The sequence below is a fragment of the Peromyscus leucopus genome, chromosome 8b (assembly GCF_004664715.2).
Source record: "Peromyscus leucopus breed LL Stock chromosome 8b, UCI_PerLeu_2.1, whole genome shotgun sequence".
In the NCBI taxonomy this organism is placed as follows: domain Eukaryota; kingdom Metazoa; phylum Chordata; class Mammalia; order Rodentia; family Cricetidae; genus Peromyscus; species Peromyscus leucopus.
In genome coordinates, this window is record NC_051086.1 from 94,836,615 (window position 1) to 94,855,419 (window position 18,805).

The 18,805-nt window shown below is 51.2% G+C and overlaps 1 protein-coding gene across 1 annotated transcript in view; it reads left to right on the forward strand.

Moving 5' to 3' along the window:
* The window catches only part of Pip4k2b (phosphatidylinositol-5-phosphate 4-kinase type 2 beta), a 30,381-nt gene extending 12,854 nt beyond the window's left edge, over window positions 1–17,527 (forward strand). The window contains exons 3-10 of the mRNA XM_028869105.2: window positions 1,213–1,309; window positions 3,861–4,013; window positions 5,952–6,098; window positions 7,454–7,492; window positions 7,972–8,085; window positions 10,947–11,205; window positions 11,563–11,666; window positions 13,748–17,527. Coding sequence (XP_028724938.1) covers window positions 1,213–1,309; window positions 3,861–4,013; window positions 5,952–6,098; window positions 7,454–7,492; window positions 7,972–8,085; window positions 10,947–11,205; window positions 11,563–11,666; window positions 13,748–13,828 — 994 coding nt within the window. The 3' untranslated portion in view covers window positions 13,829–17,527. The remainder of the gene's footprint in view (window positions 1–1,212; window positions 1,310–3,860; window positions 4,014–5,951; window positions 6,099–7,453; window positions 7,493–7,971; window positions 8,086–10,946; window positions 11,206–11,562; window positions 11,667–13,747) is intronic.
* The last annotated feature ends 1,278 nt before the right edge of the window (window positions 17,528–18,805 follow it).

The window sequence follows — 18,805 nt, forward strand, 5'->3', positions numbered from 1 at the left end:
GAAGCCATCTGTCTTCAGAACAGCCACCTCCTAAGTGGCCTCCTGAGGAGTGGTAGGCAGCCCTCAACTCAGGCAGACAAAGAGGTGGTACTGTCTGAGAGGCCAGAGCTCCGGGACAGACATCACACACTTCCCATTCCAGGTTTCCGGTCTCACTCACTCCCTGGTCCGGAACAGAACACCTGAGCTCTTAACTGTCTGTCCTCGTTATTTTTGTTCATTTCAATAGTTCCAGATGGAATGTTTATTAGGCAACAGCGTCATTCTAGAAGATGTGTAGGGAGACTTCAGGAGAAGCATTTATTTTGATTTTCAGGAAGTCTGCATCCTAGAGATAATAACTGGAGGGCCTCAGTCCAGAGTGGGGCACCTGGCAGAGTTGCTGGAAAGGAGGAGGTAGGGAAGGGCCCCCATTTCCAGGTCATTTGCTCTCTTTTTAGGAGTCTGGGCTTGACTAAGAAGTGGCATGGCTTTGTAAAGATGTGATTCCAGGACTGGGAATGTGACTCCATGGTCGAACACTTGCCTTGAATGTGTGGGGCCAGGGCTTGATCCCCAATACCACAAGAAATGCAAACAAGCCAAAAAACCACATTCCTAGTCACCTGACTGAAGACCTCTCTGGTACAGACTGAGTTTGTTTGTCTGAGACGTTTCTCACTTGATACCCAGGCTGTTCTGGATCTCACTAGGTAGCCCAGGTTGGCCTTAAACTCTCAGTCTCCTGGGTGCTCCCACTACAGATGAGCACTCGGTTCAAGCCACCTCTCTCTCCGTCTGTGGCCATGCAGGCAGGGCCTCTTGGACCTAAGCATCTCCAGGATGTTCCCACAGCAGTACCCCAGAGAAGAACGGCCTATTGAAGAGAATGATCTCTGGAGATAGTTATTCTCATCTCAGCCTGTTGTGAGGAGGTGCCCGCACTGGGCCTCACCTCCTAGTGGATACGCTTTCCTTTTTAAATTTTAAGGACAGCATAAAAAAATAACCAAAAAAAAGAAAGTCATAGCGAATTATAAGTGTACAGTTAGATGGATTCTCACAGAGGTGAGGTGTAAAGTTCTACCCACCGAGAATCACCTACAGTGTTCGTTGAAAATGTGGATTTTTGAGACTCACTTCCAGAATTTCTACGGGTCACACTTTGAAGGGCTCTGGTGTCTCTCAAGCTGAGTAAGGGAAGTTCACAAAGCATGTGTCTGTTTTCCCCAGGGAAAACCTCCCCAGCCGCTTCAAGTTCAAGGAGTACTGTCCCATGGTGTTCCGAAACCTCAGGGAGAGGTTTGGGATTGATGACCAGGATTACCAGGTACGGGGTTGTCTTGGCACAGCCGCAGGGTTCGGGGATGAGGGGGTCAGGAAGCCACAGGACAAGCATGGGCCAGAGTCCCTCAGCTCCTGCGTCTCTGTCCACGCTCACTCAGTGCCAGCAGACTGGGACCGCTGGGCCTTCGGGAGCTTCTGAGGATGCCTCCAAGGCTCTTGCTGTGGGAAGGGAGGGGGCTGGGGACATTCCCAGTGCAGGCTGAAGAACCCTCTCCTTGGGTGGGGGGTGGGGAGACGGGACAGACAGTGAGGCCTGTTAAAGCAGCCAAGACAGATTAGAAAAGGAAGATACCTAGTGTAATGCAACCTAGTGCCAAATCTGAGTGTCACCTCCTGAACGTGCCCACTGTCCCCATGGTGGGAGGGGTAGGCATGGCCGAGTGACGGCTCCCTTCAGAGCATGGCCCTGTTGTAGAAGCCGTCGGCCTGGAGCGGGTATCAGTCAGGCCAGCAGAGCCTGACTCGGCGGCCTGACTCCTGCACCTTCTCTACCTGGCACCTGGTGCCCCTCTTTCCGGGCACACAGCCCCGCGAGAGCAGGTGGAGGAGATTCTCTTTGCCCTTAAGCAGTAGGACGGCAGCTGACTTCTTCAGTCATCCCCGCTGATAGCACAGTGAGATCAAAAACAAATGGTAAACCTTAGAGAGTTCCCAGGAGTCGGCTGAGTCTGGGGACAAGTCTCCCCTCCCCTCCCCCACTCTGGAGGGCTGGCATGCAGAGAGAGGATTGTCCAGAGGAGGGGGGAAGAGAGGATGCCAGGCCCAGGCACCCAGGGATGTCCACGACTGAGAAGTCCCGAGGTCTCTCCAGCCCCTCTGCCGGGACCAAGTCCTAACCTGAATGGAGTCTGCTTTTCTGAAGACATCCTGCCATTTTTGCCGCCCCGTGGTGCTTGGCTCTGTGCCCTCTACAGTGGTTTGGTCCCTGTCCCTGGGCCGGCTCACCACATCCTCTGTCTGTCTGTCTGTCTGCATCCTGCCTTCAGTAGCCTTGCATGACTGTGCTCAGGGCTGAAGTGTGCTGTTCAGGGATGGAACTCCCAGTGAACGAGAGTCTTGGGATGCTGCTGGACACAAGGCCACAGAGCTGTGTATCTCCATCTGGCTTGCTCCTACAGCGCTAAGCAGGGAGAGGGGAGAACTCACTCACACAGCCTAGCCACCTTTTTTGGATTGGGGACTCGTGGGGCATTCTTTAATTAGCACCTTTGCTACAGAATCTCCAGCATGCCCTAGGTCTTCATATCGCGGGGTTCTTTTGTTCGTTTTGGCTTTTTGTCTAATTATGTAGCCCTGGCTGTCCTGGAACCTGCTATGTAGACCAGGCTGGCCTTGAACTCACAGAGATCCACCTGCCTCTGTCTCCCGAATGCTGAGATTAAAGATGTGTGCCACCACGTCTGGCCTTTTTTTTTTTTTTTTTTTTTTTTTAAGATTTATTTTTATTTTTAATTAGATGTGTGTCTGTGTGTGGGTAGGTGTGTGTGAGTGCAGGTGCCCGTGGAGGTCAGCGGCATTGGATTCTGCTAGAGTAGGAGTTCAGTTGAGTGTTGGGAATCAGACTCCAGTTTTCTGCGAGATCAGTATGCACTTCAGACTGCTAAGCCATCTCCAGCCCCTCCAGGGGGGTTGTGAGGTATAAGTGACCCAGTAGGACTTCATGAGATTGGGAAAGGACTGGGCCAAGAGCATTTCTACCAGCAGATCCCAGTGGGTGTGTTTTTAGTAACCTGGGCATCGGGAATCTCCCCTTGCTCTTACCTCCCAAAGTCCACATGCCCTTGTCCACTCACTTGCCCCACCCTCTTGGGCTTCCCTGTCTGACCAATGGGGGCCAAGGTCATGAGGAGGACCAGAGACAGAGGCACAGGTCTCCTAGGGCTGCCTCCCAGCATACACAGATGAGCAAGGCCTATACCAGAGAGGCGCTGGGCAGAGAGACGAGACCAACTTCTCTCCTTAGGAGGTGTTTTCACCCTGTACATAGAAAAGTACCCATTGCTTCCTGTCGGCCTTTTGACTCTTTCCTGAGCTTTTTTACCTAAGAGACTCCGGCGCTCCTCTTGGTCTGACTCCCTGTCTTCCAAGTAGGGAAACTTAAATGGCTCACTTGAGGCCACATTGCTTGTGAGAGTCAAGATTGGAACTCGGTCCCCTCACAATGAGGCAGTTCTAGTTTTCAGAGCAGCTTTCTGGGTCAGAATGGACACGTTACACACAGAGCCTAGTCTGAGGTCGAGGGTAGGAACAACTTGCATCATCTGGAGAAAAATTTTAGAGAGGGCTGTGAACACCCCAAGCCAAAGGGGTTAGGGAAGGTCCACCCTGGGGCTCTGTCTTGGGGTTCGTTGGTCCTTCCTTCAGTGACGATTCGGAGTTGCAGTCAGAATCTTAGGGATGGGAGGTAGCCCAGCAGCGGGTGCTTGCCCAGCATGTGCCAGGCCCTGGGTTCACCCCTTAGCCCTGTGGGAAAGAAACAGAAAAAAGTCCCGTGTTCCTCGTCAGAACCCATAGCTTTCACTGTGATTCCTCAGAACTCAGTGACACGCAGTGCCCCCATCAACAGCGACAGCCAAGGCAGGTGCGGCACGCGGTTCCTCACCACCTACGACCGGCGTTTTGTCATCAAGACTGTGTCAAGTGAGGATGTGGCTGAGATGCACAACATCTTAAAGAAATACCACCAGGTACGGTGAGTCCCAGGCCTGGGCTGCGGTGGACGGGCTGGGAGAGGGAGAGAGCACACTCCGGCCAGGTCCACTCTGGTAATGGCTGGGGCTTCCTCACGAGTTAGTTCCTTCTCTCATTCCTACGGCAAAACACCTGGCAGAAACCGTTTAAAGGGTAGAAGATCTGGGGCCCATGAGGTGGCTCTGTGGGTAAGTGTTTGCCACCGAGCCTGATAGATTAGTTTCTTTTCCATTGCCGTGGTGGCAATCACATGACCAAGGCTCCTTATAGAAGAGTTTCTTTGGGCTTGCACTTGCAGACAGTTGGCATTCATGATGGCAGAGTAGAGGTGCCAGGCCTGGCATCTGGAAGAGCAGGAAGCCAAGAGAACACACTGGGGCTGGTGTGTAGCTTTGAAACCTCAAAGCCCACCTACAGTGACGTACTTCCTTCAGCAAGGCCACACCTCAGAAACCTACCCAAATAATGGCTCCACCCGAGGACCATGCATCCAGACATCTGAGCCTGTGAGGGACATTCGCATCCAGACCACTGTGCCTGATGACTTGAGTTCAGTCCACATGGTGGAAGGAAAGAACCAGTTCCTACAAGTTGTCCTCTGACTTCCACAAGCATGCAGTAAATCAATAAGGGGGCCGGAGAGATGGCTCAGCAGTTAAGAGCACTGACTGCTCTTCCAGAGGACCCGGGTTCAATTCCCAGCAACCACATGGTAGTATACAACTGTCTGTAACTCCAGTTCCAGGGGATCTGACACCTTCACACCAATACACATAAAATACATTTAAATAAGTTATTTTTAAAAAAATCAATCAATAAATAAAATGTAATAAAAAATCAAAAGGAGGAAGGATCTGTTTTGGCTTATGGTTTCGGAGTGCTGGGTCCCTTGGCTGCACTTTGGAAGAGCATCACAGTGCTGGAACTGTGTAGCAAGGGAGAGCTGCTTACTTAGTGCAGGCTGGAAGCAGAGAACGGACCTGCAGGAAGTGGCTAGAGCAGGACGCTGAGGACATGCCCCCAGTTACCTACTTCCTCCACCTATTCCCACCTCTTACCTTTCCCACTTGCTAATAATGTCATCAGTAGATTCAATCATTCCTTAGGTCTTATTGGCTCTGGAATATATCCTATGTGCCCAGAGGTGTGTTGTACTGATCTCTTAGGTACTTTTTTTGCGGGGGGAGGGGGGAAGGGGTTTGGTTTTTCGAGACAGGGTTTCTCAGTCCTAAAACTGGCTCTGTAGACCATGCTGGCCTCGGACTCACAGAGATCTGCCTGCCTCTATCTCCCAAGTGATGGGATTAAAGGTGTGTACCACTGCCCAGCTCTTAGGTACTTTTTAAAAAATTAAGTTTATGTGTATGGATATTTTGGCTGCATGTATGTATATATGTACCATACAAGTGCCTGGTACCCAGAGAGGCCAGAAAAGAGTGTCAGAGCCCTTGGAACTAGAGTTACAGACAGTTGTGAGCTGCCATGTGGGTTCTGGAAAACTAATCATGTTCTCTGGAAGAGCAGCCAGTGTTCTTAACCACTGAGCCGTCTCTCTGGTTCCCTCTTAGGTGCTTCTTAATTCAGTTAAGTTATAATCGAAGTTAACCACTAGGTCTGAGAACCAGGCGATGGGAAATGGTAAAGGGAACATCTGGTCTTTGATGTCACACTAGAAACCCTGGGTTTTAAACCACGTTCTAGTCAGAGTTGTGGGTCATTGGTCATATAGTTATGTGGTTTTCCTGAAGTACTCTAGAAGAACAGCCAGTGCTCTTAACCACTGCACTCTCTCTCTCCAGCCCCTACAGAGCCTGTTTGGAAAACCACTAGTCTAGAGGTAGAATCTCGGAGAGCGTCTTGGCCTGGGAGAGTTCCCATCGTTCCAAGCGCTTTCCTGCCCCTTAGCCTTCTCTCCCTCCCTCTCTCCATTCTAGTTCATAGTGGAGTGTCATGGCAATACCCTCTTGCCGCAGTTCCTGGGCATGTACCGCCTGACTGTGGATGGGGTGGAAACCTACATGGTGGTCACCAGGAATGTGTTCAGTCATCGGCTCACTGTACATCGCAAATACGACCTCAAGGTAAAGGGCTCCGTGTTTCCCTGCGTGCCCCCTGTTCCCTCGGGGGCGGGGAAAGGCTGCTTCTCCAGCTTCACGGGTGGGGAGGGCTGGCGCGCACACGTTAGCGAGATAGGATGACCCTAGAGTTGATGTGCCCGATTCTTGTAGACCGGAGGCCGCTGGGAGTCAAGGTGGCGGGAACAGAGATTATTTAAGCCCCGGGTATGCCATATGTGTGTGACAGTCGGTGCTCTCCGTTCCTGTCTGTGGGATGTGGACTCCGAGGGCAGTGGAATGGGTAGGGGCAGGCCGTGCTGAGGCAGACACTCTGGCTTTTGTCCAGAGGCCACGGAGTGACAGCGTAAGTGCCTTTCTAGACACCAAGAATGCACTGAAGGCTGTGGACCGGGGTGCTCTGTTCCTAACTGCTGTCCCTCTCGTTGCTGTCCCCTCCCCTGCTGCAGCCACACTCACCTCCTCGGTACCCCGCAGCCCCTCCCCTCCCCCAGCTGGGATTTCATATATGCTGTCCGAACAGTTTCCCTCCAGCCGCCCTGTGCTCCTCCACACCTCCTCTCTCCCCTGACTAAACACTTCCTGCTTCCCTTCTGAAGGAGGCCGGGTCACTGCTGCCCTCCACTGTCCAGGCCCAGCCCTGTAGTTCATGCTTAGAGTCTCCTCCCTGTGCCTCTTAGCACCATTGTGATGAGTGATTTGGCCACTGCTATAAGGAAAGTTCCGTGGGAGCTGAGGTCTCCAGGGCAGTCTTGTTTACTGAGTGTCTGACGTGCCTTTTAGTCACAGCTCAAGAAATGGCTGTGTTGGAGTGGCCGTGGCTGCCTTCTGGCTCCTCTAAGATCCCAGCCAGTAACTAGTAACAAGTGTCTGGTGAACCTTGGTTTGTTCAGAGGAGTTTGCCTCAGGGCCTAGGGTGGTGGCTCCGTGGGCAATGCTTGAGGTGAAAGCATGTGAGGACCAAAGTTCAAGCCCCACATCCCAAGTAAAAGCCAGGTATGGGGTTGTTCACGGCTGGTCCCAGGAAGCAGAAACAGGCGGGTCACTGGGGCTCGCTTGCCAGCCAGTCCTGCTAACCCCGTGAGTTCCAAGTTCAGTAAGAGACATTGTCTTTAGAGAGAGAGATCGATCCCAACACCTGGGAGACAGGCAGGCAGAGGCTGGTCTACATAGTGAGTTCGAGGGCTACGTAGAGAAACCCTGTCTCAAAAAGCCACAGCAAACAAACAGAATCGAAAACAGCCGATGTCCACCTCTGGCCCCCAGACACATGGGCATGTGTGTTGCACTCCCATTTGCACACGTGTGTCTGCAAAAGGAGTTTGCCTCAGCGGGACTTCTGATGGCTTTTGTCCTTCCAGGGTTCTACCGTTGCCAGAGAAGCGAGTGACAAGGAAAAGGTATGTTGATGCTGAGCAGGTGAAGGGTCGCTTGCGATTGGTAGCCCCTTCTGTTGGCCATCTGTCATCTCCCCTCTGTGACCCCCAGCCCAGCTCCCACACATGCAGTCTGTCGCCATGAGGTGTCCGGTGTCATTAGGCACCTGCCTGTCCTTGCCATACCCAGCATTTTACTGCAGCCTTTGCTGGAGTCTTGTGGTTCTGCTGGGATGAAGAAGGCTTCGCGGCCATGGTCCAGCCTGAGTCAGTTAGCGGCTCCCGCGTTCTGATGTTGTCCGGCTCAGCTCAGTCCTCACTGTCTGATGCACGGCACACCGGCTGTCGGGGCCTGTCTCGTGCCTGAGTCTGTCGGCTCCTGTGCTGCCTCCCCAGCCTTAAAGACCCCTCCCGTCTCTGCACACTGCTCCCGGCAGAATAGCCCATTCTACCCGGGCGAGTGAGGCAGCCTGCCTGACTTGCCCGTGCTCTCGCTCTCCCAGGCCAAGGATTTGCCGACATTCAAAGATAATGACTTCCTCAACGAAGGGCAGAAGCTGCACGTGGGAGAAGAGAGTAAAAAGAACTTCCTGGAAAAACTGAAGCGAGACGTTGAGGTACTATATATACCTAACCATTGTCTTCATCCTGCTCCCAGATCGGGAACCTCCTTAACCTGCAGGACATGGAACTCGTTGTTCCCAGGAGTACACTGAACGGGTGGTGGAGTGAGCAATACCAATGGTGCTGGGAGTGAGTAGTACCAAGGCTGTTGGCATGAGTTGCCCCTCAAGCCTGTACAGATGGGCATTCCACGGAGCATACTGTATTAGTTACTTTTCTGTTGCTGTGACAAAACACCATGACCAAGGCAAATTATAAGAGAAAGTGTTTAGCCGGGTGGTGGTGGTGCACACCTTTAATCCCAGCACTCAGGAGGCAGAGGCAGGTGGATCTCTGTGAGTTCAAGGCCAGCCTGGGCTACAGAGTGAGATCCAGGACAGGCTCCGAAGCTACACAGAGAAACTCTGTCTCAAAAAAAAAAAAAAAAAGAGAGAGAGAGAGAAGTTGTTGAACTGGGCTTACGGTCTCAGAGGCGAGCGTGCATGATGGCAGAGCCAAGGCATATATCAACAAGAACAGCCGAGTGCTCACACTACCCACAGGCAGGAGGCAGAGAGCATGATGGGAATGGCACAGGTCTTCTGAAACCTCAGAGCCCACCCCAGTGACACACCTCCTCCAACAAGGCCACACCTCCTGATCCTTCCCAAACAGTTCCACCCACTGGAAACCAAATATTCACATGTGTGGGCCCATGGGAGCCGTGCTCATTCTAACCACCACACACATCCAGTGGGGCGTGTGTAACCCAGTACGGACTGCTTCCTCTCTGTACCTTTGCTAGTCATCTCACACACGGAGCTCTCATGTATCCATCGTTAATGACAGGAAACCGGCTGTTAAAGTCCTCCAACCAGACATTCCCTGGCTCTGACATCTGCTTCCTCAGGGGAGGGTCCAGAATTCCTCCCTGCTCCACGTGGTTTCTTTTGACTTTCAGTGAAGAGGGATGGGCTGGAGCTGCCTTTTGTTTTGTTTTGTTTTGTTTTTTTTGGTTTTCCAACTGTCATTAGTGTTTTTGATCATGGCCATTCTGACAGGTGTAAGGTGATATCTCAGAGTCATTTTGATTTGCATTTCTCTGATGACTAAGGATGTTGAGCATTTCTTTAAATGTCTTTCAGCCATTTGAGATTCTTCTTTTGAGACTTCACTGTTTAGCTCTTTAGCCCATTTTTTAATTGGACTGTTCAGTATTTTGATGTTGTTTTTTGAGTTCTTTATATACTGTGGAGATCAGTCCTCTGTCAGATGTGGGGCTGGTGAAGGTCTTTTCCCATTCTGTTGGCTGTCTTTTTGTCTTATTGACTGTGTCTTTTGCCCTGCAAAAGCTTCTCAATTTTGAGAGGTCCCATTTATTAATGGTTGTGCTCAGGGTCTGTGCTGTTGGTGTTTTATTTAGGAAATGGTCTCCAGTGCCAATGCATTCAGGAGTACTTCCTACTTTCTCTTCTATTAAGTTAGTATAACTGGATTTATGTTGAGGTCTTTGATCCACTTGGACTTGAGTTTTGTACATGGTGACAGATATGGATCTATTTGTAATCTTTTATATGTTGATATCCAGTTATGCCAGCACCATTTGTTGAAGATACTTTCTTTTTACCACTGTATAGTTTTGGCTTCTTTATCAAAAATCAGGTGTTTATATGTGTGTGGATTAATGTCAGAGTCTTCAGTTCAATTCCATTGGTCCATATGTCGGTTTTTATGCCAGTACCAAGCTGTTTTTATTACTATAGCTCTATAGTAGAGTTTGAGGTCAGGGATGGTGATGCCTCCAAGGGTTGCTTTATCGTATAGGATTCTTTTAGCTATCCTGGGTCTTTTGTTTTTCCATATGAAGTTGAGTATTTTTCTTTCCAAGTCTGTGAAGAATTGTGTTGGGATTTTGATGGGGATTGCATTGAATCTGTAGATTGCTTTTGGTAAGATTGCCATTTTTACTATGTTAATCCTACCTATTCATGAGCATAGGAGATCCTTCCATTTTCTGATATCTTCTTCAATTTCTTTCTTCAGAGACTTAAAGTTCTTATCAAACAGGTCCTTCACTTGTTTAGTTAGTGTTATCCCAAGGTATTTTATATTATTTGTGGCTCTTGTAAAGGGTGATGTTTCTCTGACTTCTTTCTCAGCCCTTTTATCATTAAATACATTTTTAAAATTATTTTTTGTTTTGAGACGGTCTTTTTTTTTTTTTTTTTTTTTTTTTTTTTTTTTTTTTTTTTTTTGGTGGGGTGGGGGTGGGAGGTTGAGACAGGGTCTCTCTGTGTAACCCTGACTGTCCTGGAACTCATTATGTAGACCAGGCTGTCCTCAAACTCAGGTAGATCTTCCTGCCTCTGCCTTCAGAGTGCTGGGAAAACAATTTGTGTGTGACCATACCAGCTGAAAAAAGAAAAATTCTGAATCCTGGCCTGCTCCCCGGGCTTAGGACTCAGAAGCAGTTGAGAGCTGTGGTTAGAGCTGGCTGCACCCATCTTCCCCAGTGCGCCATGCCTTTATGTCTCTTCTCGGAGACTGTCCTGGCCGCTCTTCCTCCAGCACTGGACACTTTGACCTTCACCCTACAGCCTGTGCCTGTCCAGCTCCTCTTCCTCCTGCAGCCACAGCCTTGGGTCTGTCCTCGGGGAGTCCTCTCCCCCCACTGCCAGCCTTACACCCTGGTCCTGCTGGGTGATTGCCTATCCTTAGACGCCGCTCTCATGGTAGAGACAACAGTGTCTTCTTCCTGTTCTGGTTTCGAAGCCTGTGTAGAAGTGAATTGAAAAGATTGCTCTCTTTCCTCCCAGATGCCACTGTGACATCCCATAGAACCCCTCCCTTCCCTTCTCTGTTCTCTCCTCCGCAGTTCCTTGCCCAGCTGAAGATCATGGACTACAGTCTACTGGTGGGCATCCACGATGTCGACCGGGCAGAGCAGGAGGAGATGGAGGTGGAGGAGCGAGCAGAGGACGAGGAATGTGAGAACGACGGGGTGGGCGGTAGCCTGCTCTGCTCCTACGGCACGCCTCCAGACAGCCCTGGCAACCTCCTCAGCTTCCCCCGCTTCTTTGGACCAGGCGAGTTCGACCCCTCTGTGGACGTCTATGCCATGAAAAGCCATGAAAGTAAGTAGGAGCTGATGCCACTCTGCTCTGCCTGGCCAGCCCTGAATGCTTCTGCTCACTGCTGGGGTTTGGGGTGTCTGCATCCCTGCCTCATTCATTGCTGACTTGACATTTAAGGTCACCCTGAGAACAGGAACCTGGGGTTCCTTCTCTCAGGTCTGGGGTGAATAAGGCGCAGTTCACGGGAAGGACAGGCCTTTTGTGTTGCTGCTCTGGTCCCCGGAGTCGCTGAAGGTCAGAGGAGATGGGACTATAAGGAATCCTTTGCTCCCTGACCCCAGAATGACCGAGAAGTTCGGCACCTTGGATCCAGGGGTTACGGGTGTGGCCCAGCCACCTGTTGTCTTCTTCATGCAGGTGCCCCTAAGAAGGAGGTCTATTTCATGGCCATCATCGACATCCTCACACCGTATGATGCTAAGAAGAAAGCTGCACACGCTGCCAAAACAGTGAAACATGGGGTGAGTGAGTTCTCGGTCTTCTTCCAGGGCCCAGCCCAGCGGTGCACATCTGCCCTCCGCAGAATGCCTGGAGGGTGGTCGTGGCCTTCTGCTGCAGGGCGATGCCTGTGCCCTTCTTCCTAATAGAGGAAGAGCAGCCTGCCCGCCTTCCTGTGTGCTCCCTCCTGCCTTCCTGTGCTCCCTCCTGCCTTCCTGTGCTCCCTCCTGCCTTCCTGTGCTCCCTCCTGCCTTCCTGTGCTCCCTCCTGCCTTCCTGTGCTCCCTCCTGTCTTCCTGTGCTCCCCCCTGCCTTCCTGTGCTCCCTCCTGCTTTCCCTGTGCTCCCTCCTGCCTTCCCTGTGCTCCCTCCTGCTTTCCCTGTGCTCCCTCCTGCTTTCCCTGTGCTCCCTCCTGTCTTCCTGTGCTCCCTCCTGTCTTCCTGTGCTCCCTCCTGCTTTCCCTGTGCTCCCTCCTGTCTTCCTGTGCTCCCTCCTGCTTTCCCTGTGCTCCCTCCTGCTTTCCCTGTGCTCCCTCCTGTCTTCCCTGTGCTCCCTCCTGCCTTCCTGTGCTCCCTCCTGTCTTCCTGTGCTCCCTCCTGTCTTCCTGTGCTCCCTCCTGCTTTCCCTGTGCTCCCTCCTGCCTTCCCTGTGCTCCCTCCTGTCTTCCCTGTGCTCCCTCCTGTCTTCCTGTGCTCCCTCCTGCTTTCCCTGTGCTCCCTCCTGCCTTTCCGTGCTCCCTCCTGCCTTCCCTGTGCTCCCTCCTGCCTTTCCGTGCTCCCTCCTGCCTTCCCTGTGCTCCCTACTTCCTGCCTGTCTTCTCCATTCCCCACCTAGCCAGGTAATAAACACAACTTGTTTTTCCCTGGAGCTGTCTGGCCTCTGGGCCCAAGCTGCCAGTTCCTTTTCCCCAGGGCTGCCGGGCACGTTGTGCATCTTGTTAGACAGCCAAGAATAGCCTTGTTTATGTGCACGCACCTGCTCCCCAGAGGCTGGTAGCCACTCTTCTCCACCATTGCCCCTCACCTTTCTACTGCTTCAGTGGGTCCATCAGTCAGGAGTGGGCCAGGAGAGCTCTGACATGACACCTAAGCCACTTCCTGGGGTGGCCTGCCCAGCGTGGTAATCCTGATGCTGAATAACAGGCTCATGGCCTGATGACACATTCGTGCTCGGGATGCTGAGACAGGAAGACTATGTAGTCAAGGTTAGAATCTGTGCTCGGCATGCTGAGACAGGAAGACTATGTAGTCAAGGTTAGAATCTGTGCTCGGGATGCTGAGACAGGAAGACTATGTAGTCAAGGTTAGAATCTGTGCTCGGGATGCTGAGACAGGAAGACTATGTAGTCAAGGTTAGAATCTGTGCTCGGGATGCTGAGACAGGAAGACTATGTAGTCAAGGTTAGAATCTGTGCTCGGGATGCTGAGACAGGAAGACTATGTAGTCAAGGTTAGAAAATGCTGACTGAGAATGCCTGAGACAGGAAGCTATGTGTCAAGGTTAGAATCTGTGCTTGTGATGCTGAGAAGACTATGTAGTCAAGGTTAGAATCTGTGCTGTGCTGAGACAGGAAGACTATGTAGTCAAAGAGGATGCTGAGACAGGAAGACTATGTAGTCAAGGTTAGAATCTGTGCTCGTGATGCTGAGACAGGAAGACTATGTAGTCAAGGTTAGCATAGGCCACACATCAAAAACTAGCTTTAGAAAAATTGTTTTTTTTGTCCAAGACAGTGGTTCTCAGTCTAGGAGTTGCAGCCCCTTTGGGGGGCAGATGACCCTTTCACAGAGGCTTCATGTCAAATATTTACATTACAATTCATAACAGTAGCAAAATCACAGTTAGGAAGTAGCAACAAAATAATTTTGATGGTTGGGGGTCACCGCACCATGAGGAACTGTATTGAAGGGTTGCAGCATTAGGAAGGTTGAGAACCACCGATCTAAGATTAAGTGGGTTTTGTTTGTTTGTTTGCTTACTTTTTGTTTAAAAAGAAAAAAACAAATAGAAAGGCTCCAGAAGACTCGGTGCCTCTCAGCTGTCGCCTCCCGGTCTTCTGGTTAAGTTTGAGCATCTGACCCGAGTCCATATCTTGTGTGTTCCAGGCAGGGGCTGAGATCTCCACTGTGAACCCGGAGCAGTACTCCAAACGCTTCAATGAATTCATGTCCAACATCCTGACGTAGTCACATCTCTACCTTCTGCCAGGGCCAGACTGCTGGACAAGGGGCCGGGGATCGGGAGAGGGAAAGGGTGTATTTGGGCTGGAAGGGAGGGTAGGGAACAGAGGGGGGTCCAGAAGGCTTTAGTAAAGGGACTGCAGCCTGTGACACAGAGTAACTCCAGCAGGGAGGGCGGGAACGCGCTGCTGGTGCGCGCGCTCACAGGATGTAGCCTTACTTCCTGCTCACCCTTGATAGGCCCCTTTTGCCCCTGGCTAAACGCCTGGTTCAACGGGCTCCCCTCTTGGTATCTTGTAACCTTTGATGATACATTGGGGCTAGAGATGATTTTGTGGGTTTCTTTGGGTTAGTTTCTGAAATTCATTGCTCCAGGTTTGCTGTTTCTGATACTCAGTGTCACCACCCTAGCCACCTCCCTGTTCCTAGCAGGCTCTCAGTTTCCTTCAGTGAAGACCGGCACAGTGGCTCTGACGCCTCAGTCAGCCATGTTTTGATCTCACCTAGCAGGACTTTTTAATTTCCTGGAGTACTGTGCATAGCACCCTCCATGTTTCCACCTTGGATCCAAGGGAAATGTTACGTTCACTCCTCCATCCTGTCCTCGCAGAAGAACATTGCGGGTTGACCCCAACATCTTGGACCAGAGTCAGAGGCCTCCGAGGGGAACAGGTTCATCTTCATGAGATGATGAGTGACCAGAAAGCAGCTGGGCCCTCTCAGACAGCTGGTTCTCAAAGAACCCAGTGATCACCACCCCAGCCACCTGCGCCTCGGACCTGGAATTGTGATGTCTGTCAAGCCTGCCTCCCACTGGCTCGAGGAGAACTAGAAAGCTTCTCCGAGTTTATCAGGACCCCTGTGTTTCAATGGAATCCCAGAAACTAATACGTATCAAACGGGGTCATGTGCATCATCCGTATCCTAACTCCTGACCCTGGCGTGCAGTCACCTGTAACTGGCATATGGTCAGGGGCCGAGCCCTAAGTACCTGGGTGCTCACTGCAGAGACACCACTCCACGCCCCGGCCTACCGTGTAGGTGTCTGGCTCCCTGTGCCTGTGATTTCCACCTGGGTAGCTTCAGCCAGCAAGGTGCTCCACCCAAGGTTGCTTGAGTCACTTGCGGATGTGACCCAGGAAAGCCTATTTGGAGGCCAGATGTGGGGCTTGGCCCATCCCCAGCCTCAGGGCTGATTTTCCTTTGCCCTTTCACCCCTTCTGAACTTGGGATCTGCCTACAGGCCTCCTTGGAAAGAGCGACCGACATCCTGCATCCTCCTTCAGGATTCCGGCCCAGGGCCTCAGAAGGGAACTACCCAAGTCACTCTGATGCCACCAGAGTAACTGGTGGCCAGGAAGAAAAATGGCCCTGTTGGCCTGCACTGGGAGAGGTACATTCCTACCTCCTCCCAACCCCTCAGAAGGAATCAGGAATTTAGGACGAGATGGAGAATTTGTAGATAACCCCAAAGATGTGAAGCGGGTTTGTGGAACTGTCTCGGGTGAATAGAGGACTTCCTGTGACTGCCTCCCAAGCTAGCCAAGCTCAGCTGTGGGAGCTGGAGCCATTGCGGGGTCCCCCATCCCTGGCACTGAGAGGAAGCAAGCTAGCAGTCAGCTTCTTTCTCTAGAGCTGCCACACTGGGTGGAAGCCGTTCTGTGAGGCAGATGGGGCCACACTCCTGCCCAAGAAGAGTATAGATAGGTCAGGTTCTGGGGATCAGAACCGGAAGGGTCTTGGGGAAGTACCAGAACCACATGGTTCATGGAGAAATGTTTTTAATTTAGGAGAGGGTTATATAGGAATAATGTCTGGACTGATTTCTCCACCTCACAATCAAGAGTGAAAAATCCGCATCTGCTCCCAGTGGCCCCAAGCTTGGAAGCCGAGGCTGATCCTATTGTCCTGCGTATGAAAAGTGTAACAATCTTATCAAAGCAACTACGGGGGTCTAACTTGTTTAACAATGAGTTTTGTGGGGGTTTTGTTTTTTGTTTTTGATTTTTTTTTTTTTGTATATTGTTTACAGTTTTGAGAGGTAGCATTCTGTTTCAAATGCTCTTTGTTTTCCTGACAGTATTGTTGAGTGAGTCAAAATATTTGAGCTGTGGTTTGGTGGACTTGACATTGTTTTTTAAAAGGTCATTCTCTGTGCTGTCTTCAAAACCTCGGGTTTGGCCCTCTGATTCCTTTGGCATTCATATGTTTAAAAGCTATTTATCTTGGTTCATATAAGTTTTCTTCCTTTTTGTGACAAAGTGATCAGTCTCAAAGTGATCACACACACACACACACACACACACACACACACACACACACACACCTGCTCCCTCTTTTCTGAGTCCCACCGTTCACTTTCTGGACAGCATGTGTTGAGACCCTTAACTTCACTCCTCAGGGCCATGAAGATCGGCCAGACCATCTTATGGCATCCAGAATCACCTTGGGTCTTCCAGGAATAGATCTTTAAGAATTAAGACCCAGACGATTGGGTGAGGCCTGGATTCGGAAAAGGGAAGGAATCCTCTTCCCAGTTCTTCATCCCGACACAGCGTAGCATGCAGTCACAACTCTCTGCTCCCCATCCCTCCTGTGGAAAGTGTGAAGCTGAGAAGGCATGTCTCACATGCAGCTTAAGTGAGGGGTACTACGAAAACCCTTAACAGACACTAAGTGATGGCCACAGGCAGTTCCAGTCCGAGCCCTACCCTGGGTCAGGGATGTACAGGGCCGGGCAAGGAATTGGTTCTGCTGCAGTACTCAATCTCTCCTTCTCTAGCTCAGGGGTTACTGGTCTGTGGCTGGCGCCATCCGTGAGTGGCCCCCAGGCTGTTCTCAGTGGCACTATAGTCCCCCCCACAGGCAGCTCTTCCTCCCCCTCCCCCATCACTTTTCTTCATCCTGGGCTTTAGGCCTGAACAGGTCCCGACAGTGCTCAAGGCGGGAGAGGCTGGAGTCCTGCCAGGCCCTCCCCTCTTCACAGTGGGCCTGCCTGAGAGGTGGACCAAAGACCCAGGCCTTTCTCAGTAGCCGACCCCACCCCCCAGCTGTCTTAGCAGTTCCGGTTGAGAGGGGAAAAGCCTTGACCTACTCCCAAGTGTGTCGGGCACAAAGGACAGTGGACTCCGCCCTCAGAGCTCTGGCTGTGGCTTCCTGAGTTTAGAGACCTCACCTCTGTGGCAGTAATGGGGGTGGGGGTCCAAAGGGAAACACATTTAGACAGCTGCCCCAAACCTGCCAGCCATGGTCCCAGCCCTCCTCTGAAATATGCCACTTACGTGAGTGACTCAAGGGGAAATGAGACTCAGCTGTCCTTCAACAGGTTGAGACACCAGAAAGGCTGGGGAGACACTAGAAGAGACTGTCACTTACCCACAGCCATTTTGTGTGGTGAGAGCCCATACATTTAGGGGAAGCCCGTCTGCTCAGTACATCTCGGCAGCAGATCAGAACGTTGAACACACAAAATGTGAATGGAGTCTGGAGTCACCTTTGGGACCGCAGGATTAAAGTACCACCCACCACATGTGACTTCTCCATTTCCGGCTGCAAGCTCCATTTTTTTAAAATAGGAATTCTCACCCTTGTGCTTGTCTCGTCTGCTCTGAACAGTTCCGAGCCCCCGTTACTGTTTTCAAATGCATGCGTGTTCAAATGAATCTCCAACTGGAGGACAAAATAAAACTCAGAAAGCTTTGTGTACATCTGGTATGTGAATCCTTTGACGATGCACCCTACCCTCCTTCAGAATCAGAATTATTTTTGTCCCCGTTTTAGAGGCAGTTCAGGCAAAATCGGTGTATGGTTTGGAGAAACAATCTGGTAGATGCAATTACTGAGCAATGTTAAGCTCCCAGCACTGGGTGGGACGCCGCCCAGATAACTGCCCCGTCCTCACTTCAGCTGTGGATCGACAATGGCTAGGCCACGTATCCCAACTGGCTGTGGGGCTACCCATCTACATACTTGGACCTTAAAGTTTAGTACTTGGGCTGGGGTGTTTATCAGTGATGGAGTGCTTGCCTAGCAATGTGCAAGGCCCTAGGTTCCATCCCCAGCATACGCACAAGTGTGTGCAAGCACACGAAAGTTCAGTTCAGCGGCTCAGTGTGGATCTGGACCAGCCATTAGCAGTGGCACCTGAGATTCAGAAACAGAACTCTGAGCTCATCCCAGACCTTCTGATTCAGAAAGTTAAAAAAAAAAAAAGGGCAGCCAAATCCCACCATGGTTGTGTGTTTCTATAATCCCAACCCTGCAGAGGAAGACAGGAGTCTGGAGGGCAGACACGAGCCTGGGCTGTGGTTAGTGGTAGAATACTGCCCAACATTGAAGGCCTTGGGTTCGATTCCCCCAGCGCTGCAAAAAACTTATTTTCAACAGGAATGAGTTTGACTGGGCCCTGCAGATTATTCAGAGGCTGCCTGGGAACTGTGCAAACATCCGTTTACTGGGGTACTGAATCTACTGTCAGTTTCGAGATGAGCTACTGTGAGCCAGACAGTGCTCCAAGTAGTGGATGAAATCATCCCGAAGGAGGAGACTGCGCCCCACCACCCCAGTGATGAACTGAAGACAAATACTGACCTGGACCATTCATGGGTCCTTGGCCAAATTCCAAGGACCTGGAAAAATGGTCGAAGACTGCCAATAGAGGTCAGTAAAGGAGGTCTAGGTTTGGGGGTCAAATGGAACACTGCTTTATATCCTTGCAACACCACTTAGCAAGTGGATCTGGACACTGTGTGAGTGACCAGCCCAGGCCTAGCGCAGGTGTCCACTAGTGACCAGTAGGGAGCCCCATATGTGCCAATGAAGCAAGGCAAGTCCAAAAGAAAACAAGGCTGAGGGGCAGCTCAGGAGCAGAACGTGTGGGCATGCCCAAGGGCCTGGGTTCAATTCCCAAAGAGGGCTGAGATAAAGCAGCTTTGTACTGGGCCCTGTCCCCCCATGGGACAAAGCTACAGGAACAAAGACAAG